A 26,614-nucleotide genomic window follows, 5' to 3' on the forward strand; every position below is an offset into this window, starting at 1 on the left:
CATTACTAATTAACATTACATCAGTAAACATTACTTACTGAAACAAGTAAGTAAGAGCAGGAGGTTGATCATAATACATGAGCCATCACTGTATAGGGATTGCCTTATAGGACAGAGTAGTCTGGATAACACCTGAGGATTCCTTCAGGATATATTATTGAATGGTTTTCTGAGTATTCATAAAGATGAGAGGTACAATTTATTCTTAGCACACACACAAATTAAATTTTTTTGATAGAGTGCCAGTGTTCTCAGTGATAGAGAAGCTTATGTCGGATTAACTCTTCTGCTGATACCTATTGAAAACTCCAGATGAAATATTCTTAAAAAAACAAGACTTAAAATTTGAAGACACTAGAGTCTGATTGAGAAAAGGCAGAAAATGTTGGCAATTTGACCCTTGAAAGAAAGAAATTTGAATGCATGAGATCTACATTTATACAGCTTCTCCCCTGAGGGCACTCCACATTCCACAAAGAACAACTGCAATTCAAGGCCATAATCATATAATCTTGAAGTGTCTGAAGATGGAGTTCAAGGCTGCCGGGGTGGCTGGGATTTAGGGGAGGAAATTCCAGAGAGAAGGCAGCCATACAGAAGAGAGTTCCACTTCTGTATTTGAATTTCCTGTCATGCTTGAATGGCTTCTGAACTGCATATGTATGGGGAAAAGGCCAGTGAGTCCAGTGGAAAACAATAAATGAACCACTGAAAAGCTGAGCAGAGATTTCAACATCTGTCTACTGCCTACAACGACTGCCTATAGAGTATGGAACTGAATCTCACCCAAGTTATAGGGAATGTAATGTAAATCATTACAAACACTTGGCAAACACTTGGGTTTTTGCTTGAAATCTTAGAAAGGACTTGCCTTTAAGAATAAAGGATTCACCCTAAAACTTAAGGGCAAAATCAAAGTAGATCATAACAAAATGTAATCTTAAGTATTCACAAGTTCAGCTAGTGATTTGTCTGAAAGAACAAAACTATTAATACTCTAAAGGTATAAAACAGAATCTAAAGCCTCTATAACATACCATTCATAATATTTATTGCCTAACCAAAAGTTAAAGAATATGTGTAGGAATAGGAAATTGTTATCCATAATCAAGAAAAAAAAGTAATTACTATAATAGAACTTGAAGTAACCTTAATGTTGGGATTTTCAGACAATAAGTTTAAAGTAGATATTAAAATATGTTCAAGAACATAAACAAAAACATGGTCATAATAAGTGAAAGAAGAGGACTCTCAGCAGGGAAATGGAAATGATTAAGACAAACCAAATGAAAATTTTGGAACTGAAAAGTAGTATGTTTGAAATGAAAATGTCACTGGATAATCTTCAGTGAAAAATGGAAATGATGAAATAATGGATAAATAAACTTCATATCAGTAAGCATTATCTAATACAAAGAACAATGAAAATGAAGATTAAAAACAATGAGCAGAACCTTAGTGAATTATAGAACAATATCAAGCAGCATAATATACATGTAATTGGGGTCCCAGAGGAGAGGACAGAGAAGTAGATCAGAAAAAATATCTGAAGAACTAATAGCTGAGAGTTTCCCAAACTAGCTGAAAACATTAACTTACATGAAGCTCAACACATCCTGCTGCTAAGTCACTTCAGTCGTGTCCGACTCTGTGTGACCCCATAGATGGCAGCCCACCAGGCTCCTCTGTCCCTGGGATTCTCCAGGCAAGAATACTGGAGTGGGTTGCCATTTCCTTCTCCAATGCATGCATGCATGCTAAGTCGCTTCAGTCGTGTCCGACTCTGTGCAACCCTATGGACAGCAACCCACCAGGCTCCTGTGTCCACAGGATTCTCTAGGCAAGAACACTGGAGTGGGTTGCCATTTCCTTCTCCCAACAAATCCTAAACAGGATAAAGAAAAGTAAAACCACACCTTGAAACATTATAGTAAGGTTGTTGAAACCTAAATTAAAGAGATCTTGAAAATCTTAAACATTGCTAGAGAAAAAGGATGTATCATGTTTAAAGTAACAGAGATGCAGTTAACCAAAGGATTCCTACCACAGAGTACAGAGGCTGGAATACAAGCAAAGACATCATTAAGTGCTGAAAGACAAAAAAAAAGATAAAGAAATGTCAAGTTAGACTTCTAAATCTAGCTAAAATATCCTTCAAAATAAAGTGAAATAAAGTTATTTTGGATGTTATATAATCTGAGAGAATTTGTTTCCAGTAGGCCTGCATTACAATAAATGATAAAGGAAATTTGTCAGACTGAAGGGTAATAATATTAGGTGGAAATTCAACCTACATGAAGAGAGTATTTACAGGAAATGAAAAATACATGTGTAAATATAAAAGATTATTTAATGCTAAGAACAAGATACTGTTTTATGTAATTTATGATGTATGCAAATATAAAATATATGACAAAATAGCTCAAAGGATAAGAGAGGGTAAATGGAATTGCATGACTACAAGATTCTTACATTTTATGTGAAGTGATATATAATAATATTAAATGCAAGTAGACTGGCAGTAAGTTAAGGATGCATAGTGAAATACCTAGAGAACCACTAAAAAATATCCAAAAGAGCATAAATGTCATTGGAGGCATTAAAATAAAATACTGAAATAGGTTAGATTTAAAAGACTGCCTACTGTCTTTAAGATATACAATTTAAATACAAAAACCAGTAGGTTGAAGCCAAAAGAGGAAAAGGTAGACTGTGTAAATAGTAAGTATAAGAAAGCTAGTGTGATACTATTAAACTACCAAATAGAATTCTAGATGAAAAGTATTAGAAGAGGTAAAAAGAACATTTTCTCATTCTAAAAAGGTTAGTTAATGAAGAAAACATAACAATCAGAATATGTATGTATTTACTAATAGATCATCAAAATATATGAAACAAAAACTGACAGAACAACAGTAGAGATTTTTTAAATCCCTTTCTTCAGTTATTGATAAAAAAAATTAAGCAAAATATTAGGAAGTATATAGAAGATATGAACATTAACAACCACTTTGTCCTAATTGAAATTTATAAAACACTACCCAAAAAGTGTAAGATATAATCTAATCAAGTACACCTGATTCACTCACCAAGATAGACCTTATTGTGCACAGTAAAAGACATATCAATAAATTCCATAGGATTAAAATCTTAAAGAATATGTTCTATGATCACAGCATGATTCCATTATGAGTCAATAGCAGTGGAATTCTAGAAAACCTCTAATATTTAAAAGTTAAACAGCATTCCTAAATAGAATAATTACAAAGGAAATTAGAAAATAATTTTAATTGAATGAAAATGCATGTAGATTTATGAGCTTTTATTGCATTCACTAAAACAATGTGCACAACAAAAAACAAATGTATAACTTTACATGGCTAGACTAGAAGAGAACAAAGGTGAACGTCAGTAATTTATGTTTCCACTTTAAGAAGCTAGAAAAGGAAGAATAAATTAAACCCAAATAATTAGGAAGAAATACATAATAACAACAGGAGTAGAAATTTTAAAACAATAGAGAAAATTAAGAAAGCCAAAATTTGTTTCTTTTAAAAATTTAGTAAAATTAGCAAAACGCTTACAGGACTAATCAAGGAAGAAAAGAGGAAAAATATAAATTACCAACATTAGCAAAGAAAAAGTGGTCATAACTGCATATCCTATAGAAATTTAAACAGTAATAACTGGATATTATGAACTAATTTCTGCTAATTAATTTGATAACTTACATGAAATAGTCAATTTCCTCAGAAAATGTAATTTATCATAACTGCCATGAGAAAAAAATAGAATATCTGAATACCCTATTACTATTAAAGAATTTGAATTTGAATTCAAAGCTTTTCCACAAAGAAAATTCCTCCAGAGCCAGGTGGTTTCACTGGCAAATTCCATCAAAACTTAAGTAAGGAATGTTTCTACCAATGAAACACCAACAAATGAACTGCTAGTCTTACACAAACTCCTTCAGAAAATAGGAAAGGAAGAAAAACTACTGAATTTATTGTTATAAAGTCAGTATAATCTTGATACCAAAATATGACATAGGATTATAAGAAAGAAAGTTATCACCAATAAGAAAGTTATCACCCAATATTTCTTATAAACATTAAAAACTTAAACTTCTTAACAAACTATTAGTATATATGATCCAATGATACATGAGAAGGATATGATTCATTATAACCAAGTAGGGTGTATCACAGGAATGAATAGTTGACTTAACATTAGAAAACATAATTAATATAATCCACTATATTAATAAAATAATGGAGAAAACCATATGATCCTCTAAATAAATGAAGAAAAGGCATTTGACATGATTCAGCACCCATCTATGACTTTTAAAACTCTCAGCAAACTAGGACAAGAAGACAACTTACTTTATCTGACAAAGGGCATCTGCCCCTAAACCTCCTGCTAACATCATATTTAATGGTGAAATACCAAACACTTTCCTCCTGAGATCAAGAACATAGCATTAATGTCTACATTATCTCCTCTATTTAGTATTGCACTGGAAGTTCTAGTCAGTGCAATAAGGCAAGAAAAGGAAATAATAGACATAAAGATTGAAAAATCTTTTGGAAAAATCTTTATGAATGATTGCTTATAGAGAAAATCCTAAGAAATTTAATAAACAACTACTAGGTGGTAAGGAACCCACCTGCCAATGCAGGAGACATAAAAGACACAGATTCGATCCCTGGGTCATGAAGATCTCCTGGAGGAGAGTGTGGCAACCCACTCCAGTATTCTTGCCTGGAGAATCCCATGGGCAGAGGAGCCTGGTGGGCTACTGTCTACAGAGTCCAAAGAGTTGGACATGACAGAAACATGTTAGTACACGTGCACTAGAACCAATAAATGAATTTAGAAGGGTCAGTTTACAAAACTCAGTTGTGTTTCTAATAACAATAAACAGCTAACAGTTGCAAAAGGAAATAAAATCCACTCTGTTTACAGTGATATAAAATGCTTAATAAATTTAGCAAAAGACATGTAAGACTTATACACTGAAAGTCATTAAACCTTGAGGAGAGAAATTTTAGACTTAGATAGATGGAGAGAAGTTCATAAATTGGAAGGCTAATAGAATGTTAATATGTCAGTTCTCATACAAGTACAACACAATGTTAATCAAAGGGCAGTAGGACACATAGAAAATGACAAGTTGCCTTGCAGATTTTGACAGACAAGCAAGGGACCTGGGTAGCCAAAACAGTATTGAAGAAGAGCAAGTTTGGAGGCCTTACAGTATCTGATTTCAAGCCTTACTGTAAAACTAAAGTAATTAAGATAGAGTGGCATTGACATAAGACAGATAAATAAATCAGTGGAACAAAATAGAGTCTGGAAATAGACCCACAAATATATGGTCACCTGATTTTTGATAAAGACATTAAGCTGTTGAGTGGGGAAAGCCAAGTCTTCAACAAATGGTGCTTGAGCAGCTGCTGGGGAAACATGAATCTCACACCAGACACAATGGAGATGGATCACAGATCTCAACAAAGAGGCCAAAACTGCAAAGCTTCTAAAAGAAAGAATAGGACAATTTCTTTATAACCTGCAATGATTTCTTACAGAAACCACAAAACCACAGAAAAGAAAACCCTGATGAATTGGACTTCATCAAAATTCTAAATCTATGGTCATTGAAATGACAAGACAAGACACAAACTGGGAGAATATATTTACAGTATATATATCTGACAAATACTTTGTATCCAGAATATATAAGGAACTCTGACAATTCAATAACAAAATGATGAAAACACAGATTTTTTAAATGGGCAAAGCCTTAACAGACAGAAGAAGATATACAAGTGGCCAATAAGGAATTGAAAACATTCATTTTACTAATAATATTCATCTTCAGGGAAATGCAAATTAAAGCCACGATGAAATACTACTATACACCCACTAGAATGATTGAAACTGAAAAGACCAACACCACCAAATAGTCACAGGTTATGAAGCAATTGAAACTCTTGTGTATTGCTGTTGTGAGTGTAAAATGACATAACCATTTTAAAAAACTGTTTCTTATACACACATTTGTTGCATTCCCAGCAATTAGGCACACACTTCCATTTGTAGTTATTAACGTGGGAAAAATGAAAAAATGTCATTTAAAAGATTAGTACAAGAATTTTAATAGTGACTTTATTCTTGATAGTCAGAAACTGGATACAACCCCAATATACATCAACTGGTAAATGGATAAACAATTCTGGCATATTGGAATACTTTCCCATGTATTGGAAACATAATGGAATACTTCTAATAAAAAATTAACAAATTCCCCAACATCATCTTTACATTCATTGCAATCTGAATCAAAATTCCAGCAAGTTATTTTGTGGATATCAACAAACTGATTCTAAAGTCTTTAACGGAAAAGCCAAAGCTTCGAATAGCCAATACAATAAGAAAGAAGAACAAAGTTGGAGGACCCAAACTACCCAGCTTCAAGACTTACCATAACACTACAGTATTTAGCAGAAGAATAGATAAGTAGATGATGGAACACAATAGAGAGCCCAGAAACAGACCCACATAAATATAGGCAGCTGGTCTCAGAAAAACGATTAAAGACAATACAGTGGACATAGATGGTCTTTTCAACAAATGGTGGTGGAACATTGTATATCCACATATTAAAAAAATGAATCCAGACACAGCCTTACACTCTTCATTAAAATTAACCCAAAATGGATCACAGACCTAAATGTAAAACACAGTACCATAAAACTCCTGGAAGATCGCATAGAAGAAAACCTACATGGGGACTTCCCTGACGGTCCAGTGGTTAAGACTCCATCATGCTCCCAAGCAGGGGGCCTGGGTTTGATCCCTGGTCAGGGAACTAAGATTCCACATGCTGCAAGGCACAGCCAAAAAGAAAAGAAAAAAAAAAAAACCTCCATGACCTTGACTATGGTGATGACTTTTTAGAGCAAGTGACTAAGGCAGTACGGGCAGCAGAAGAGCAGACTGAAATCCTTTTAGATTTTACATCTTTACTAGAAAAGTTCTAGGGATAAGGAGCAAATGAAGATTTACAAGACACAACGAAGACTGCAATTTGGCAAGGTCACTGTGCTTGCTTAATCCAGATTTGCCCACCACTGGCCAATCAATGCTCAAGTCTGAGGTCGAAAGCATAGGCTTGTAGAAAACTCCTAAGGCAGGACCCGTCTGTATTTGAATAAAATAGCGGTAACTTTAAAGAATAAATGAGGATTCAAAATGACCTTCATAAATTAAGGAAACTGGATTAAACACAAACAGTTAAACTCCAAGGAAAAAGAAATAACAAAATGTAGTGTAAGGAAGTGGTCTGCCCGGTGTGCACATTGTACAATAAAAGACTGGGAAACTATTATGAGCTCAAACTGAACTAGAGCAACCCATAAAACCATCTTTCTCCAAAGTTAATACAGTAGTTGGAATATATGGTAAGGGTCCATCACCTAGTAGGCACTCAGTAAATTTATTATTACTATTTAACAGTAATAATATGTGACATAGAAAGTGAAAAGAGAGGAAGAGAGAAAGCAACTCTATCTCTGCAGTTGGTACAGATCAGAGCTTAATGAGAATTTTTATCTCTACTTTTAAAAAGATAACACAATTAGGGTTAAGTTTACAAAGACTCTTGAGAGTCCCTTGGACAGCAAGATGAAACCAGTCAATCCTAAAGGAAATCATCCCTGAATATTCATTGGAAGGCCTGATGCTGAATGTCTAATACTTTGGCCACCTGTGGCAAAGAGCTGACTCGCTAGAAAAGACCCTGATGCTGGAGAAGATTGAAGGCAAGAGGAGAAGCAGGGTGACAGAAGATGAGATGGTTGGATGTGTCACCGACTCAATGGACATGAATTTGAGTTAAATTCTCGGAGATAGTGAAGGACAGGAAAGCAGTCCCATGGGGTTGCAAAAAGTTTGATATGACTTGGTGACTGAACAGCAGCAAGAAGTTTACAAAGTTCTCCTAGTGAAGCTGGGGCTGTGAAGAAAAAGGCTGAGTGGTCAGTTTTCTCCAGAAATGTCAGCCAGAATGTGCTCTTCCCCCAGCCTTCAGACTATAGGACCAGAGGCCAGCAGTTCATGGCTTTATCTCTTCCCAGAGGTGAACTCCAAGCCAGGAGTTGGCTGGAGAATTCACCTCCACCGCTGCTAATCTTAAACATCTTGGAAGACTTGGGTATCAGTGACTGGTGGAACAAGGTGGGTCTAAATGATGTCCAAAGCTCCTTTCCAGGTGTCTGATGTGTACCTGGGAGTCATTTATAAAGGTGAAAGGTGACCCATGTTATATCAATGAGTTTATATCAACTCCATCAATTCAGGCTACTGTATAACAAACCACCTTAGACTCAGTGGCATATAAACAGAGAAAGTTATTTCTCATAGTTTTGGAGACTAGGAAATCTAGGATCAAGTTGCCGGCAGGCTCAGTGCCAAAACCAAAACTTCCTGGTTTGCAAGTGGCTATCTTCTTGCTGTGTCCTCACACTGCAAAGAATGGAGAGACAGGAAGCAAATTTTCTCACGTCTCTTCTTATAAGGGCATTAATCCCATTCGTGCTGGTTCTACCTTCTCGACCTCATACCTTCCAAAGGCCTACCTCCTAATACCTTTACATTAAGGGTTAGGATTTCAACATATAAGTTTGGGAGAGGGGACACAGCCCATAGTTATTTATTAAAAATATCTTATGCCCATTGTAGAATTACCTTAGAAAATGTTAAGTATGGAGGGAAAATATACAAAGGAACAGTTATGTGCTAAACATATAAAGAAATCTTTCACTTATGCATGTGCTTTTAATAATAGATTATAGAAACTAATCATGTAATAGGTTTTGGAATTTGAGAGATCAAAGTTGATTTGAGAACTGTTACCAAAAGAGGTTATTTTCTTTTGAGAGAAATCTGAAACCTTCTTGATATTTATTTTGGCCATAGCAATCCGTGTCTAAAATGATGAACTGTGGCTGTTCTTTTAGCCCATGAGGTACCTTCCCGAGAGACTTCCTTACCGTATCTGTTTAAGTCATTTGCCAGGATCCTGTCTGCTAGGAAAATGAGAAGTCTAGTATAGGCCCTTTGTCTAGAGAAAAGTGGCCAGATCCCGTTTCTTCAACTCTTAGGCACAGAATAAAAAATAACCCTGGAAGGGTCTTTAGGGCTCCTTGGACTCCCTCCTTATGTAGATGAAATTAGATTGAAGGCCTTCGAGAGATGTGGTGTGTCCAGTGGATATGGAGGGAAGATCTTGACCCAGCCTTAAGGGACCAACTGGTCAAACCAGGAATGGGCAACATTGCTGAAGGGAAGGAAGGGTCAGGAAGTTGTTTTACCTGAGAAGGAAATTAGATGTTGCTTTGTGATGGTTGTTAGTCATTCAGTCATGTCCAACTCTTTGTGACCCCAGAGGATGTCGGGAAGATTCCCCTGCAGAAGGGAATGGCAACCCACTCCAGTATTCTTGCCTGGAGAATCCCATGGACAGGGGAGCCTGGTCAGCTACAGTCCCTGGGGTCGCAAAGATTCAGACACGACTGAGTGACTAACACTTTCACTTTGTGCTAGTTGTACTCTCAGGTTAAAATACTAAATGAATCCAGAAATGTAGATTGGAACTTATGCCATCCCAGAACAAGACTGCAAACCTTAACCTCCATATCCTTACACCAGACTGAAAGGCCCATAGTCCCAGAGATCATAAAAGAAAATTCTTCGAGCAGACTAGGAAGTCTGATCCCATCTCCTGTTTGTTCCCCTGGGCTCATGCTTTCTGTTCTCCCTATACCTGGATTCCATCCAAGCGTATCTCTCCTCAAGGTGTCAGCTAGGTCAGGGCTTCTCAAGCTTTTTTTTTTTTTTGTAATTTAATTGTGATAAAATACACATAACATAAAATTTACCACTTTAAGCATCTTGAAGTGTACAGTTCAGAGGCATTAAGTACATTCACATTTCTGTGGCTACCATCACCACCAAGCATTCCCAGAGGTCTTCTTCTTCCCAAACTGAAACTCTGTTCTCATTAATACCAAATTAATAAATTGCCGTAGCCAATATCTCTCTGTTTCCTCTTCCCTCTAGCCCATCGCAACCACTAGTCCACTTTCTGTCTCTATAATTTTGACTACTCTAGGGACCTCATAGAAGTGGAATCAGACAGTATTTGTCCTTTCATGTCTGACTTATTTCACTTTGCATAATGTCTTCAAGGTTCATCCATGTTGTACCATGTGTCAGAATTTCCTTCCTCTTTAAAAAGGCATTTTCTTTCGCTTTAAAACTGAATAATATTCCATCGTGTGTATAGACATTTTATTTATCCGTTTATCCATCAATAGTCATTTGAAGTGCATCTACCTTTTTGGCTGTTGTGAATTACACTGCTATGAACATGAGTATACAAATATCCCTTCCTGCTTTCATTCTTTGGAGTATATACACATCTCAAATTTTTGAACATAACCTACTCAGTCAGCCATACATCACATCCTATGAGAGTGTATGTTTCAAACGAAAGTGTCACAAAACATTACCCGCCATGACACACTGACATTTTCTATTCTTAGTATTTTTTTGTAATGCAAGTCAAACCACACAAATTCATTTTTGTCAACCCAGGCTCACAAAACATAGTAAAGGTTACTGACCAACAAACGAGTTGTCATTAATAACTTGTGCCAAGGCAGTGAGGGAAGAAAAGGAAATGGCACGCAGGGGCCCTGCCATGTTTGTGGCCCCGGCTCGGTCACTGATTAGGGTGACCTCTTCCAGCCCCCTCACAGCCTGGAGAAGAAGTTCTTCCTTCCCATTTTACAGGTGAGGAAACCAGGGCTTGTCTAAAGATCTGCCCCCAAGGAGTCTGTCTGCTGTGGGGCCTCTCTCTGGCCCACACTGCCCGACAGGCTAGTTTATAGGGAGCCCTGCAGGACTCCCCTCAGAGGACTCAAAGCATTATATTAGAGCCGAAGAAAGCTGTGACTCAAGGGAGCGACAGCTCAGGAAATTTCAGGACCCATTCACAGCCTCCCGCAGCATGTATTTGGGGTGACTGCTGTAGAGGAAGGGTTATTTTTCACCAACCTCTAACTCAACCAGAGAAGCAACTACTTCTTTCACTTGATGATTAAGGTGGACAGTCTGTGGAAGTGAGTTTGGCACCTTTGCAATGAGCTCTTTCAGTCCAAAGAGACATTCATTAGTAAACTGGAGCTCCTCTGTATTCAGTGTGGTTGTAGCAGATGGCAATATTTTTCTGAGTCACTCTGGCCAAGGGAGACTGTGGTAAATCAATAAATATTACCATATGTATTGATGGCAGTACATAATCAATAAATATTGCCTGACATTAACAGACTGATTATGCTTCATCCAAATGTTTTCTTTCATAAAGCTGCTTCACATTCTTGTGTTGAAGCCCAGCCCAGCATTTAGAACATGATACTTATTCAGTAAAAGATTATTAGTGTGAGTAAATGAATGAATGCAGGGTAACAGAGAGGCTGGTTTGAATACATCTGCTGTGTATTTTGTATATCTTCTTTCAGAAATACCATTAGCTTGATTTTCTCTTTCTTTTCTGTGGATTTTAATTAAATGTAAATCTGCAAAATGCAGAGCTTGTATGTTTACAAACTGAGTTTTCCCCATCCCTCCCACCCCCAGATCACAGATTCTCTTTGCACTCCCATGCCTCTCTCTAATGCTGGTCCCTTCTCAGGCAGCCTGGTACCAAAATGATACTCCCCGTGCACTCAATGTCTATTTTGTGCCAAGCACTCTGCCAGACACATTGTCTTATTTCAGTCTCACAACAGTCCAGTGACATTACTGCATCTCATATTACAGATGGGAAAGGCAAGGTCTCAATGAGTGAGACCTCCCAAGCTGGCAGAGACAGATCTGAGATCCCTGTTGGAGGCACTGCTTTAGGTCTGGTGCAGAGAGCTCATGAAGTAGGATAGGAAGGAAGAAATCCTGTTTCTGAGCAAAAGGCTGGCAGCTCCCTAAAAGCCCAGATTATCTGCTCTCCCACCATAAAGTTTAGAGACTTGTAGCCCACAGAGCCTGGCAGGAGGCTTGCGGGAGGAGTCAGAAGGAAGCCTGGTTACAGGCCATGCGTCAAGGTGGTGTTTCTGCACAGTCATGGAGGTCTTGGAAATAGCAGGGGCTGGAGTATGGAATTCATCTGACAGTCCAAGGAGGTGGCAGACACAAAGGACAGTTCCCCAGCCCTGGCCCACCTGCTCACCTCAAAGGGCCTTCTGCTGTTGGCAGAGTGTGTTTTGGTAAAGCAGTGTTCACATGATCCCCCTGAAGCATGTAAAGTATTTAAGCCTCTGCCCTCAAGTTTCTGCCACAGAGAATTCCATCTCCACTTTGAGCTTCTTAAATGACTGAACAGTACAAACGGTCTTCCCAGGTGGCGCTAGTGGTTAAGAATCTGCCTGTCAGCGTGGGAGAGGAAAGAGACACAGGTTTGATCCCTGGGTTGGGAAGATCTAGAGGAGGAAATGGCAACCCACTCCAGTATTCTTGCCTGGAAACTCCCATGGACAGAGGAGCCTGGCAGGCTACAGTCCATGGGGTCATAAAGAGTCAGGCACAACTGAGCGTGCACACACAGACACACACACACATACACACATAGAAAGGGACAGGGACTGTAGGAATAATGGACAGGTGACAAAACGTTCACACATATGCACTCACCCTTCTGTGTGAAGAAGGCCATTCCTGCTTTAAAAATGATGGCTCTGTGGGATGTAAAGCATTTCTTTCAAATAGTACCATGGGGGTATATATATATATATATATATATATATATATATTATAATGCTGCTGCTGCTGCTGCTGCTAAGTCACTTCAGTCGTGTCCGACTCTGTGTGATCCCATAGACAGCAGCCCATCAGGCTCCCCCATCCCTGGGATTCTCCAGGCAAGAACACTGGAGTGGGTTACCATTTCCTTCTCCAATGCATGAAAGTGGAAAGTGAAAGTGGAAAGTGAAATCGCTCAGTCATGTCTGACTCGTAGCGACCCCATGGATTGCAGCCTACCAGGCTCCTCAGTCCATGGGATTCTCCAGGCAAGAGTACCGGAGTGGGGTGCCATTGCCTTCCCCGATATCATGATGAAGAGGTTACAAAGACTGAATACTAACTGTAGACCAGACTGTGTGCTAATGCTCTCTAAAACTCGGAGGACTGTACAATATATAATAGTGATGCAGGGACAGCTGGCGTAAACTGAACACAGGATCACCCTGTAGATGAGTCAGTTCTTTGAATCCTCATAGCAACTCGAAAACATCAACAGCATTAGAATCTCCCTTTTTATAGATAAGGAACCCATGCTCAGAGAGCTCACATAGGTAGTGTATCCCAACAAGGAAATTCCCCTCCAAGTGTTGGACTTGAAAGCACCCTTTCTTTGACACTGCCTCAGACTGCAGAAACATGGGCTGCACTGCCGGGCTCAGCAGCTGCTTCCAAACACAAACAAATGAAGTTCTGCGTCACCAGATGGCAGGAAACCCGGCGACTGGGGACTGTGTCATTTGAAAGTCTGTTTAACACTAAATTGAGAGGATTGAGTTAGATTAATTGGATTGTAGGGATGGGGGAAAGAGTATTATTCATTTGCTTTTGGAGTTTTGGCAAGTAAGGAAAATTAATACGCAGGGTGAGACAAGAAAAACAAGCAGTAGTTGGGTAGAACTGGTGACCCTACAGCCTTACTTCTTGAAACAGGGTGATGCTACTTTCAGAAGCAGATTGTTCTAAAAACAGAGGACTTCTTAATGAATAAATACATAAAATATCTTTATTTTTAATTTTGAAAAAATAGATGTTATCCATCTGACTACAAAAAAAAAAAAATCTTTTTTTCTCATGAGTCACTTGTGAAAATGGAGATAGTCTCTTAATTTGTGAGTTTTGTTTTCCTGCTGACAGTTTTGGCTAGGTCTTATGACTCTCACCCCTTAAATACTGAGCATTTACTATGTGTTAGGCACTGTTCTAAGATTTTACTCATATTATTCTCACAGCTCTCTGGGATGGTTATCCCCATTTACAGATAAGGGAAATGATGCTCTGAGAGGGTAAGTAATTTGCCCAGAGTCACACAGCTGTTGTGTGACAGAGCTGGGATTTCAACTCATTTTGCTGCCTGAGCTCATGCTTTTAACTGCATTTCTCTACAACCTTCATTTCCGCTATAAGACTTCAGATTATTTCCAAATACTGAATACGACTTTGTCTGTAAACTAGAGAACAGCATTTCTAAATTGTGTGATACCCCTAGGTGTACTTAGATGTTGGAAAATACACTTGAGTTAAGAATTAGCATAATTAAGGTGTTTATCTTATCTTTAAATGTCTGTAGCATATCATTATTTTTATCTTCCCCTCAGAATGTCCAAGAGGTGATCATTTCATTACATTTTGAAGTACACTTTAATTCTTCTTCTTTTTTTCAATCATACGGTTACCCATCATGCAGTACAGCCTCAGAGTCAGAACAGCAGAATTCAGTGCCTTTGAAAGCACTAAATTCGAGGTTCAAATTTGGAAGAAAAGTGAGCCATTAAAACTCAAGTGTTTGTGTGGTGTCTATGGCGTGGACTCAGATTGCATGTTGCACGAGGGACCAATTTCACAAGTTCTGGATTCAGGTGATACTGGGTCAGCCCTGGAACTCTGAGTGGACTCCTTCAGAATCAGGATGTGGTATCCTCTGTGGATCTTTTATTCAAACTGGATTGATCAAAAATAAACTGAACTAATGCCATGGAGAAGGCTATATCTAGACCAAAGGCATCCAGAAGGACAGGAGTGGAAATGTCTCTTCTGCCAGGAGTTGTAAATGGAAGTCTTTGCTGTTTCATGTCCCTCTGTTTAACCTCTAAACTAGGATTGCCAGATAAAATACAAGACACCCAGTTCCATCTGAGTTTCAGATGAATAAGGAATAGTTTATGAGTGTAAGTATGTCTCATGCAGTATTTGAGACATGTGTACCATCTGCTTAGCCGCTCAGTCATGTCCAACTCTTTGTGACCCCACGGACTATAACCCACCAGGCTCCTCTGTCCATGGGGATTCTTCAGGCTAGAATACTGGAGTGGGTTTCCATTCCCTTCTCCAAGGGATCTTCCCAACCTAGAGACTGAATCCAGGTCTCCTGCATTGCAGCAGATTCTTTACCATCTGAGCCACCAGGGAAGCACAAGAATACTGGAGTTGATAGCCTATCCTTTCTCCAGGGTACCTTCCCGACCCAGGAATTGAACCAGGGTCTCCAGCATTGCAGGCAGATTTTCTACCAGCTGAGCTATCAGGAAAGCCCCATTTGAGACATATTTACACTTAAAAAAAAAAAAAACAACCAGGTAGGGAGGCGTATTTTTTACCTGAAATTCAAATTTCACTGGGGATTATGTATTTTTATTTGCTAACTCTAGCAACCAAGTCACACATAGACTGTAGATCCAAGTGGACTCTAATTTAAACATATAATTTATCAAAGAATAGAAGAAAAAGAGGGGAAAGATGGGAGAGAAGAGAGACAGGAGAGATATAAAGTATTAGGAGAGAGAGAAAATAAGAATGAATTCAGGCAATCTGCCAAGCAAAATAACTAACATTTTGCAAGAAAAAAATTCTAAAGCAGGTCATAAGATGGAAAAAGTCTGTTTCACAGACTCTTTGGCCTGAACATTGGCCAAAAGAAAAAAAAAAAAAAGCAGGCATCCTATTAACATGTGAATACCAAAGCTCATCCAGGAATGGAAAGATTTGGAATTTGAAGGTTCTTAGTTTTCAGCTTCGTTAGAATACCCCAATTCTTTATTAATTGCAAGGAGGATTTTGCTTTTTCAGTGAGATGCTTCGGTAATTCTATATCAAAGAAAGCTAACTTCCGTTTATGTAACTAAGACGAGTTTGAAACTTCATCGGTCGGTCGTGTTTTGCTTGCTTGCTTACGCTGACTTGCAAAAAAACTATCAGATGGCAGACACGGAGGAGAATTTACCTGTTTAAAAATCACACAGTTCTGCTGTGAAGCATGAAAATGGCTTTTTTGTTGTTGTTGTTAAGTGAAAAATATTAACTGACAGCTTAAGTCAAGTTTTTTTTTTCTTTAATCTCTAACCAGACAAATTACTATAACCAAGAACTCTCTTGCCTTAATCCTGGACACGTCACAGACATGACACTGTTCTGTAAGAGATGGCTTTTTAACTGTGGATGAGGGGAAATAACCTTTGGAATTTTTAGGATGTTATTACAAGCAAGTTTACTAGTTTTTGACTTACTAAGCCACAGCTGGAGCCAGCCTTCATCAGGGTAAGAATATTTTCATGCTACTATTATCTTGCTCATATTTCAAGAGTAGGATTATTATGTTGGGGGGAATATGGCCTTTGAGGCGTGTACTGTCTGTTGAGAATGCAAATGTGAATGTCCTATAAAAAGAGAGAGAAACTGACAGCTTCCGTCTGTGCTGTAAACTTAAAAGACTCCAACAGATGAGGCACTGGGGCTGTTGGAGCAGGGACTGGATCACACCACCATTTTGGATAAAAGAAAATGTTTCTCTGGGAGGTATTAAAAGGGCTGGGCTTGCAGCCTCTCTCAAAGCCAGACAAGTATGTGTCAGGCTCTTATTTCTGTAGTTGTTATTGTAATTGTTGCTGCTGCTTTAAAAAAAAAAAACAACACAAGAGGGCAAGGAATTTTCAGACCAAATTAATTATGAATCTACTTGATCAGATTTTCTTTCAAATTAGTGAACTGTGGCTTTTTCTACCACCTTGTCTCTGCTCTGCATCTTACCGTTTCTTTCATAAGGTTCAGGGTGTGGTTAGTCCAGAGCAAGAGCAATGTTTTTCTATATGCTTTCCCTTAAAGAAGCTGCAAAAACAGTTCCAAAGCCAGTCTCTCTCCAATGAGCAGAGCTGACCTCCCTACCAGCCTGGCTGCCTCAGAAATGCGTTGACAAGTCACAAGGAATCACATCAGTCTACCTGCAACAGCCAGAATGGGAGCAGGCGCTGTTTTGATAGGAAAAATGTCCAAAGGAAATTGTCAGGTAATGTCAGGAACAGAGAAGCAGTCAGTATGGTGACTTCAGTATCTTTCCTGACCAGGTTGCTTTTTCAGTCCCATCTCCTCACTGTGGTTCTTAACCAGGGTGCACACCAGATCTCCTGGGGAGCTTTTGGAAATGTCAGTCAGTAGCTGTGTTCTGAGGACTCAGCGCCTGCCCCTGTCATTCCGATACACGTCTTTGGTTAGATCACCACAGGAATCACTGAGGAGGCTTTACAGTGCAGATTCCTAGGCCCCCGCCACCAGAAATTATTATTCATAGGGGCTGGGTTTGGGCCTAGGAATCTGTATTTTTTAAGTTTCCCAATTAATGTTGCTGATAAGTCAGATTTGGAAACCCCCTAGGCCCCAACAGAATCACACAAATTTCAAGAGAAGCATTTTAGGTTAAAAAGAAAATTAATCATGTGTTCAGAGGCTTTGGAGCAGCATCCTGTACTTGCTTTGTTTCCACTTTAAATTTTTCCCTAGCTTTGTGCCTCCCTGCTTCCTCCCATCCCAGAGGAAGAAATGCCTGATCCATTTCCCTTCTGACTCCCTGAGCTCATCTCCTCCCTCTGTCCTTCTCCAGGCCCAGTTCATTCTTTCCTTAGGTACTCTTCCTCCCAGCCTGCAACATTCTGGTATTTTCCCAAACCAGACCAAATAGCCACACCCATCAAGCATGGTGGCTGCCGAGCTCTCATGCTTGTTCTTTCTCTCCCGTCCTTGGACCTCTTGTTGGCCCTCCTTTCTGACTTCCTGTCCTCTGCATCTGGTTTCAGGCATCTGTACTTGTGTGCCACCATGACCTCTTTGTCCTAGGCCAGACCAGTGGCCCTTTCCCAGTCCCTAACTTTCTTGACATCTTTGCAGTCTATGACCTGTAGCTCATGCCTGCTTGGAACCATCTACTCTTTGCTGTCCAGCTGCACTCCCTTGATTTTTTTTTTTTGTTGTTGTTGTTGTTTTTCTTACCAACGTTCAATCTTTGGTCTGTTTCTTTTTCTCAACGGCCTCCTAATGGTGATGTCATCCATTCCCACATCTTTTACTCTCATCTCTGTCCAGGAGCCTCCCAAATCAAGATCCCTAACTCTGATGTCTTCCTTGAGCTCCTAACCAGTCTTTCCAGCCAGTCACCAAGACCTCAAACTCTTATGTGTTCAGAACCTCACATTCCCCTCCATTCCACCCCACCCCCCAGCTCTTTCTCTTTCTGTGCTGCCACCCAGAGTCAAAACCATGGACTCTATCTCCTTCCTTAGCTCCAGAACCCAGGACTGGCGCTAACCCATGTATCCTTTCACATTCTATTTCCACAGCTTCTCCTGCATATGATAATTCTATTCCTTTACGTCTTTGTAGCCATACCTTTGTTCAGGCCTTCCCTGCTTTGTTCCCAGCCCTCTATAGAAGCCTGATCTTCCTGCTACCAGTTTCTTCATTCCAACTATATGATTGATTTATCTAAAGTACATTTCTGATCATGCCAAAATGTGAGTTAGCCAGGGATTAGCACACTGACCTGGGAACATAATACATTCCATGATCTAGAACTGCGTACTTTGTTCTACTAACTGGATGATTTAGGAGCTCGAAAAGCAATAAGGGCAAGAAACATGATTAGTTGCTTGTTGGTTTTAAGGCCACAATCCATCGGGTTGCACAGAGTCGGACACAACTGAAGTGACTTAGCGTAAAAACAAATCCTAAAAGTGGAGTGGCTGTTCATGGTGGGATCCACAACTTCTAAGACCAGTACTTCATTTTACCCAATTATAGCCACAGGTATGATACTATATATTGATTCTGACCATCTGCCTAGGGCTTTTTATCATACACCTGAGAAGGTTATATTCTTATGTTTCTTTAAACTAACTGCATTCATGTTACATGGAGTACCTGCAAGCCCAGTGTCTATACAAATAAGATGTTATTGGTATAGGAATAGCTTGAGACCTCAAGGTCACACCTCAAGTTCAGGAACTACAGGGCCTCATATTTTGGACCCAGACTTCTAAAGCTGTATTCTGATCCCAGGGTAAACTGTAGGATAAAGGGACTTAAATGGAGGTAAAGTTTCTGTACTTCAAAGTAGATAACAGTAGACTGATAAGTTATCTATGTGTATGGCACTACCTAAAGCAACCCCTAAGGAAACTATACAAAGTACCATATTAAATAAACACTATGAATAAATCAAAATGAAGCTCTGAGAAATGTACTAGTAAGCCATATGAAGGGGAAAAAAAGAGGAATCAAAAGCAAAAGGAAAGAACAGTGTACAATGGACAGTATGGCAGAATTACGCCCTAACATTGTCAATAATCACATTAAATGTGAGTGGTCTAAATACAGAAACTAAATGATAGAGATTGGTAGAGTTGATTTTTTTAATGACCCAACTATTTACTGTCCACAAGAAACTCACATCAAACATAATGACGTAGGTAGATTGAAAGTAAAAATATCAGAAAACACATCATGTAAAAATTAATTTAAAAAATCAAGAGTGGCTATATTAATATTAAAAAGTAGATTTTCTAGCAAATAAATTACTAGGGACAAATAGGGAAATTACATAAAGATAAAAGGGTCAACCCACTAAGAAGATATACCAATTGTAAATGTGTATGGGGAAATAACAGCACTTCAAAATACATGAAGCAAAAATTGATAGAATTGAAAAGATAGATAGACAAATCCACAATTATAGTTAAGAGCTTAACCCTACTTTAAGCAATTAATAGACTACTAGACAGGATATAGATGAACTGAACCATACCATCAAACAACAGGATCTAATTGATATCGATAGAACAGTTCACCCAACAACAGTAGGATACACATTCTTTTCAGTCTCCCACGGAACATTCATGAAGATAAACCTTATTCTGTTACATAAAAAAAAACTTAACAAATTTAAAAGAATTGAAATCATAGTGTGTTCTCTCACCACAAACTAAAAGTCAGTAATGGAAAGACAACAGGAAAATTCCCAAACACTTGGAAATTAAACAGCACACTTCTAAATAACCCATAGGTCAAAAAGGAAATTTCAAAAGAAATTTATAATATACATAGAAGGAAAAATTACAACACACACCCAAAAAAGGACAGCATATCAAAATTTACATCACCAATAGGTAAATTTATAACACTAAATGGACTTCCCTTGTGGTTCAGCTGGTAAAGAATCCTCCTGCAATGCAGAAGACATGGGTTTGATCCCTGGGTTGGGAAGATCCCCTAGAGGAGGGAAAGGCTACCCACTCCAGTATTCTGCCCTGGAGAATTGCACAGACTGTATAGTCCATGGGGTCACAAAAGAATTGGACATGGCTGAGAAACTTTCACTTTTTGCTTCACTTTCACAGCACTAAATGCTTATGTTAGAATTGAGTAAAGATCTGAAATCAATTATCTAAATCCTACTTTGAGAAACTCGAAAACCCAAGACAAGCAGAAGAAAGGAAATAATACAGCTAAGAGCAGAAATCAATGAAATCGAAAACGGGAAAATTAATAAGCAAAAAGCTGGTTCTTTGAATAAATTAATAAAATTCGAGTATGATTGAAGAGAAGAGAGGAAAACATAAATAACCAATATCAAGAGTGAATTGGGAGTATCACTATAGACCCTGCAGATGTCAAAAGGATGAGATAATCCTATGAACACTCTACACACATAAATTTGATGATTTATGTGAAACGGACTAATTTCTTGGAAACAAGAGATTATCAAAACTCAGCCAAGTTGAAATACTTAACCAGAATGAAGTGAAGTGAAAGTCGCTCTGTCGTGTCCAACTCTTTGCAACCCCATGGACATAGTCCATGGAATTCTCCAGGCCAGAATCCTGGAGTGGGTAGCCTTTCCCTTCTCCAGGGGATCTTCCCAACCCAGGGATTGAATTGAATAGCCCTGTAACTATTTAAGAAATTTATTGTTTAAAATTTGTTTACCCCCTGAAAAAAATCTCCAGGCTCTGATGGTTACACTGCAGAATTTTACCATGTATTTAAAGAAGAGTTAACATTAATTTTATATACTCTGCCAGAAAAAGAAAAAGGAGGGATCACTTCCCAAATCATATGAGGCCATTTCCCTGATGCCAAAGCCAGGCAAAGACAAAAAAAAAAGAAAATAACAGGTCAATATCTCCCATGAACTAGACATTTAAAAAAAGGTTTAATAAAATGTTAACTTAAATCTTACATTGTATAAAAAGACCATGCTCATGACTAGGTAGGATTTATTCCAGGTATGCAAAACTGGTTCAGTATTCAAAAATCAACCAGTGTAATCAATGATAGCAACAGGCTAAAGAAGAAAAGGCATATGATCATATCAATTGATGTAGAAAAAGCATTTGATGAAATTTAACACCCATGCATTATAAAAATTCTCAGTACTCTAGGGAAGCTTCCTCTACCTTGCAAAGAACATCTGCAAACCACAGCTAACATCATACTTAATAGTGAAAGAGTGGATGCTGTCCCTGTAAGATTGAAAGCAAGATAAGGAAACTCACCACTCTGATTCAGTGTCATACTGGAAATTCTAGCCACTGAAATATGGCAAGAAAAATAAGTATAAGACATATATTGGAAAAGAAGAGATAAAACTGTGTCTATTTGAAGACAACATGCTTGTCCAAATAGAAAATCCCAAAGAACCTATCAAATAGAACTAATGAACAAGTTCTATAATATTACAGGATACAAGATCAACACACAAAAATCAGTTAGGTTTCTATATGCTGACAACAAGTAGAAACCAAATTAAAATATACAATACTATTTACAGTTGCTTCAACGAAAATGAAATGCTGAAGTATAATTCCAACAAAACATGTACGAGGGCTCTATGATGGACAGTACAAAATGCTGATGCCTGAATGTCTAAAACGTTTTCACGTGTTGTCTGCTAACATGTCTATCAGAACCATGAGATATTCACTTCTAGGAGAAGAGTGCTGACTCTGGTCTGTAGTAAGCCTTGGAAATTGCTGGATAAATGTGTAAAAGATTAAGTGCTCAAATGGATAAAAATTATTGGCAGCATGGATACTGATAAAGTTTTCCACTGTCTCAGTATCAAAAGCCCAAGAATTCCAGATTCCCCAAGTGAGCCAGGGTGCTTGGATTGTTTTTCATGAAAGCAGCTAGCCAGGATCAACACCCCTGGAGTAGAGCTTGAGGTGGAATTTCCAAATCCTGTAAACATTATGGTGACAGCCACCCAGCACCCCAGTGCTGGATAGCCCAAGGCGTGAGTCACAGGCAGACTCTTGGACAGTCAGCAAGGGAGAGATGCCCAGGTTGGCCCCAGCACTCCATCATTAGTGGTGTCAGAAGACACGTAGCCATGGGATGGGGAAATGAGCTTTAAAAAAAATAATAAGCTGCTAAAATAATAGTCCAAAGGCAAAGAGGAGAGGTTCCTGGCTAGAGGTTGTTGTTGCTTAGATTAGATGAGTTTTCAAACTGGGAAGAAGTTTAGAGATGGTCTGGTTCTTGGAACTTCGGGTTAGGTCCAGAAACAACATAGCATTGCCCAGTCCTACAGATGATACACACTTGGAATTCTATTTTGAACAGGCTGGGAATATACAGAGAAGTTTTAGAGAAAAAAACATACATAGAATGTTAGAGATGAGACCTTGTCATACAGGCAGTAGATATATTCAGTTCAGTTCAGTTCAGTTGCTCAGTCGCGTCCAACTCTTTGCGACCCCATGGACCGCAGCATGCCAGGCCTCCCTGTCCATCACCAACTCCCGGAGTTTACCCAAACTCATGTCCATTGAGTCGGTGATGCCATCCAACCATCTCATCCTCCGTCGTCCCCTTCTCCTCCTGCCCTCAATCTCTCCCAGCATCAGGGTCTTTTCCAGTGAGTCAGCTCTTTTCATCAGGTGGCCAAAGTATTGGAGTTTCAGCTTCAACATCAGTCCTTCCAATGAACACCCAGGACTGATCTCCTTTAGGATGGGCTGGTTGGATCTCCTTGCAGTCCAAGGAACTCTCAAGAGTCTTCTCCAACACCACGGTTCAAAAGCATCAATTCTTCGGCGCTCAGCTTTCTTTATAGTCCAACTCTCATGTCCATTCATGACTGCTGGAAAAACCCTAGCCTTGACTAGACAGACATTTGTTGGCAAAGTAATGTCTCTGCTTTTTAATATGCTATCTAGGTTGGTCATAACTTTCCTTCCAAGGAGTAAATGTCTTTTAATGGCATGCAAATTCATAGTCAGGTATTTGTTTGCACTTATGTTCATAAAATAATGTCTTTCAAAGCACTTTATCACATTTTCTTCAACAACAATCTATAAAGAAGGTTGGGGATTGGCTTCTTTATTCCCATTGTAAAGAAACCACAAGGAAGTTTATGGCTAAATAGTTAACATCAGAACCAGGAGAAGAATTCAGATCCTCAGATCTACCAGTCATCAGCTCTGAACATGTGGCAGAACTGCCAGACCCTGAAAACAGTTATCAGGACTTGGGTCCTTACTAGGACCTATTATTTCTCTTATTTTCATCCCAAGGACCTTTCTTTCAGAACAGAATGCCTTGCTTATTTAAAACAAAAGTAGCCTTTACAGTAGAAGTATGTCCGGAAGCGTAACTCATCATCTTATTCATTGCTCTTTCTTACCACATTTTCCTTATAGACCTGAAATTTCCGTATTTTCTTTCTCTGTAAAAACTCTGGGCTCTTAACAGTTGGTCTTTGTGTTGGAAAGTCTATTTCAAAGTATAATATCCACAATTCCAAACACACACACCACTCCCACACCCAGGTCAGGGATGGGCAGAAGGCCATCTCATGCCACAGACAGGTCTACTCAGCTGCATACATGGCAGGACCCCACATGGCACTGAGAATTCACAGATCTGCAGGAACCTGACCCAAACTCTTGTGAAATGTACCCCTCACCTGCTTTCCCCTCCTTCTTCCAGCCTTTACTTAGAAAGAGCCAGGTGGGTTTTATTTCCTGGAGGTGGGAAGAAAAATTGAGTTGAGAGACCTAACACCTTCAAATTTCCATGGCAGGGCAGAGATCTCAGAAGAAATAGATGGTGGAAGAGAAGAGCAAAGAGAGACAGCAGAGAGGCTGGCCGCCTCCTTCTCCACGGCCATCAGTAATCCCACCAGAACATAGAAATTACATGCTGTGTCATACCATGTGCAGACCTTTGATTAGTCCAAGTTCTGGGCTTCCAAAGACCATGTGTCTGGTGCATAAGGGAGAATAATATAGAGCAGTAACAAGCATAACTTGATTCTCTTTCTTCTGTAGAAAACAAAGCGGGGGTAGATATAACTGTGCATGTTGCTGACATACTCCCTGGATTATGAAATGCATAATACCTTTTCTATGGAACGCGACTTAAAGTTTAAATGACAGCAGCACAGGATAGGCTTGGCTTATAATTGCATACTATTTGGCTGAGATGCAGTCATTTCAGCTTCTTGTGTATAAACCACCAAGACTTGGTGCTGTTAATTGACAGGATGCTGGTAGGAGGACGGTGGAGGTTGGTGTGATATCAGTGAGAGGTTTTATAGCTCTGAGAAACCAAGAGTTTAGGTGATCATATGTCAAATTGACTTCTCAGGTAATTCATCTGAGAATTTTATCCACACCCCTCACTAAAAAAATAATCAGTTTTGTTTGACTGAGCTTGGATGGCTAACTGCTGGGGTGGGGGGCGGGGGCACCAGGCTATGAAGAGTGGTTGCCTCCATGCATGCATGCATGCTAAGTCGCTTCAGTCGTGTCCGACTCTGTGCGACCCCAAAGACGGCAGCCCACCAGGCTCCTCCGTCCCTGGGATTCTCCAGGCAAGAATACTGGAGTGGGTTGCCATTTCCTTCTCCAATGCGCTAAGTCGCTTCAGTCGTGTCTGACTCCATGCGACCCTACAGACGGCAGCCCACCAGGCTCCTCTGTCCAGAGGATTCTCCAGGCAAGAATACTGGAGTGGATTGCCATTTCCTTCTCCTGGGTTGCCTCCACAGCAGGGCTAAGTTCTGGATGACTCATGTTTAGTAAGGGCCTTGTTGGCATGGTTTGGGCTGTCCCCACACACATAAGTCATCTTTTCAGAGATTCTGGAGAGTTCTTTAGCCAGAGAAAAATGACCCTGTGATGTTTATTTTTGCAGATGCTTTATTTCAGCTTCTTCATCAGCTCCCTTATCTTATGGCATTCAAGTGTGTATAAGTGCTTACAGAGTCTCAGGATTAATCATTACAAGTGAAATCCAATCTCTGACCAATAAAAACAAGTGAAAATGTAGGGCTGTGTTGTTAGTGTGAGAAATCTCTTTAGTACGGTTGTCGAAACTAAACATGTTCATTTATAATGAAAAGAGTCGGGGCAGGGATAGTCCCACCTGCTCCATGCCTTGAAGCTATGGGCACGCATGTAAAATCAGAGTTTTTATGGGGAAACTCGTACCAGATTTTCCCTTACAGTTTCAGGGCACGCTTCCAGCCTTTCTCAAAAGATCTAACTAGAGAAGAACATGTTTGTGCTCATAGATAAGGCACCTGGCCTAAATCCCCTGGTTGTTGGGAGGCTGATGAATTACTGGAGTCAGATTGTCCAGGGCTAGAAGCTTTGAATCTATGAGAGTCCCACCTGGAAGACTCACCCAACACAGAGCTGGGAGTAGGGCCTGAGCAGCCCTACCCAACCCTGAAGCCCTGCTGGGGAATCTAGGGCTGTACTGCTCAGTCCAGGAGCTACCAGGCACAGCTGGCTGTTGAGATGTGGAGAGTCTGGACTGAGAAGGTTGTTAGTATAAAATACATTCCAAATTCCAAACACTTGGTACAAAAAAAAGTGAAAGGTCTCAGTAATTTTTTGTTGATTGTTAGTGTTAGTCCCTCAGTCGTGTCCAACTCTTTGTGCCCGTCAGGCTCCTCTGTCCATGGAATTCTCCAGGCAAAAATACTGGAGTGGGTAGCTATTTACTTCTCCAAGGGATCTTCCCAACCCGGAGACTGAACCCAGGTCTCCTGCATTGCAGGCAGATTCTTTACCATATAAGCCACCAGGGAAACCCTTTTATTGATTACATGACACTATTTAGGATGTATTGGGTCAAATAAAATACATTATTAAGATTACACCATTTTCTTTATTTTTTTAGCACTATTACTAGAAACTTTAAAATTACCTAGGTGGCTCACTTGATATTTCTGTTAAACGGTCCTATTGTAGGCAGTCATAGGGGGTGGACAGGGAGGGGACTTATAGAAAACAATGCAGATGATTTCAAACTGAGGACTAGGCATTTCTGTTCTTAAAAGCCCTTGTCTGCCCCACCAGCTCTTCTGCCTGGCTTCCTTGGGTAGCTTCAGCATCCATCCCACACCAGCCTGCTGGCCCCCCTCTTTGCCCTCTGCCCATCTCTGCCCACAATCCAGACACCCTGCCTTCTATGGGGC

The 26,614-nt window shown here is 39.5% G+C and overlaps 1 protein-coding gene across 2 annotated transcripts in view; it reads left to right on the plus strand.

Moving 5' to 3' along the window:
• The window catches only part of AFF3 (ALF transcription elongation factor 3), a 555,281-nt gene that overhangs the window by 376,273 nt on the left and 152,394 nt on the right, over positions 1-26,614 (plus strand). The window contains exon 10 of one of the 2 annotated variants that reach the window (XM_081484340.1): positions 14,094-14,147. The exons of the other annotated variant lie outside the window; for it this stretch is intronic. Within the exon in view, the coding sequence (XP_081340466.1) occupies positions 14,094-14,147 (54 nt within the window). The remainder of the gene's footprint in view (positions 1-14,093; positions 14,148-26,614) is intronic. 2 annotated transcript variants of the gene reach the window in all.

The sequence above is a fragment of the Giraffa tippelskirchi genome, chromosome 4 (assembly GCF_054371585.1).
Source record: "Giraffa tippelskirchi isolate mGirTip1 chromosome 4, T2T-mGirTip1v1.2.pri, whole genome shotgun sequence".
NCBI classification, from domain to species: Eukaryota; Metazoa; Chordata; class Mammalia; order Artiodactyla; family Giraffidae; genus Giraffa; species Giraffa tippelskirchi.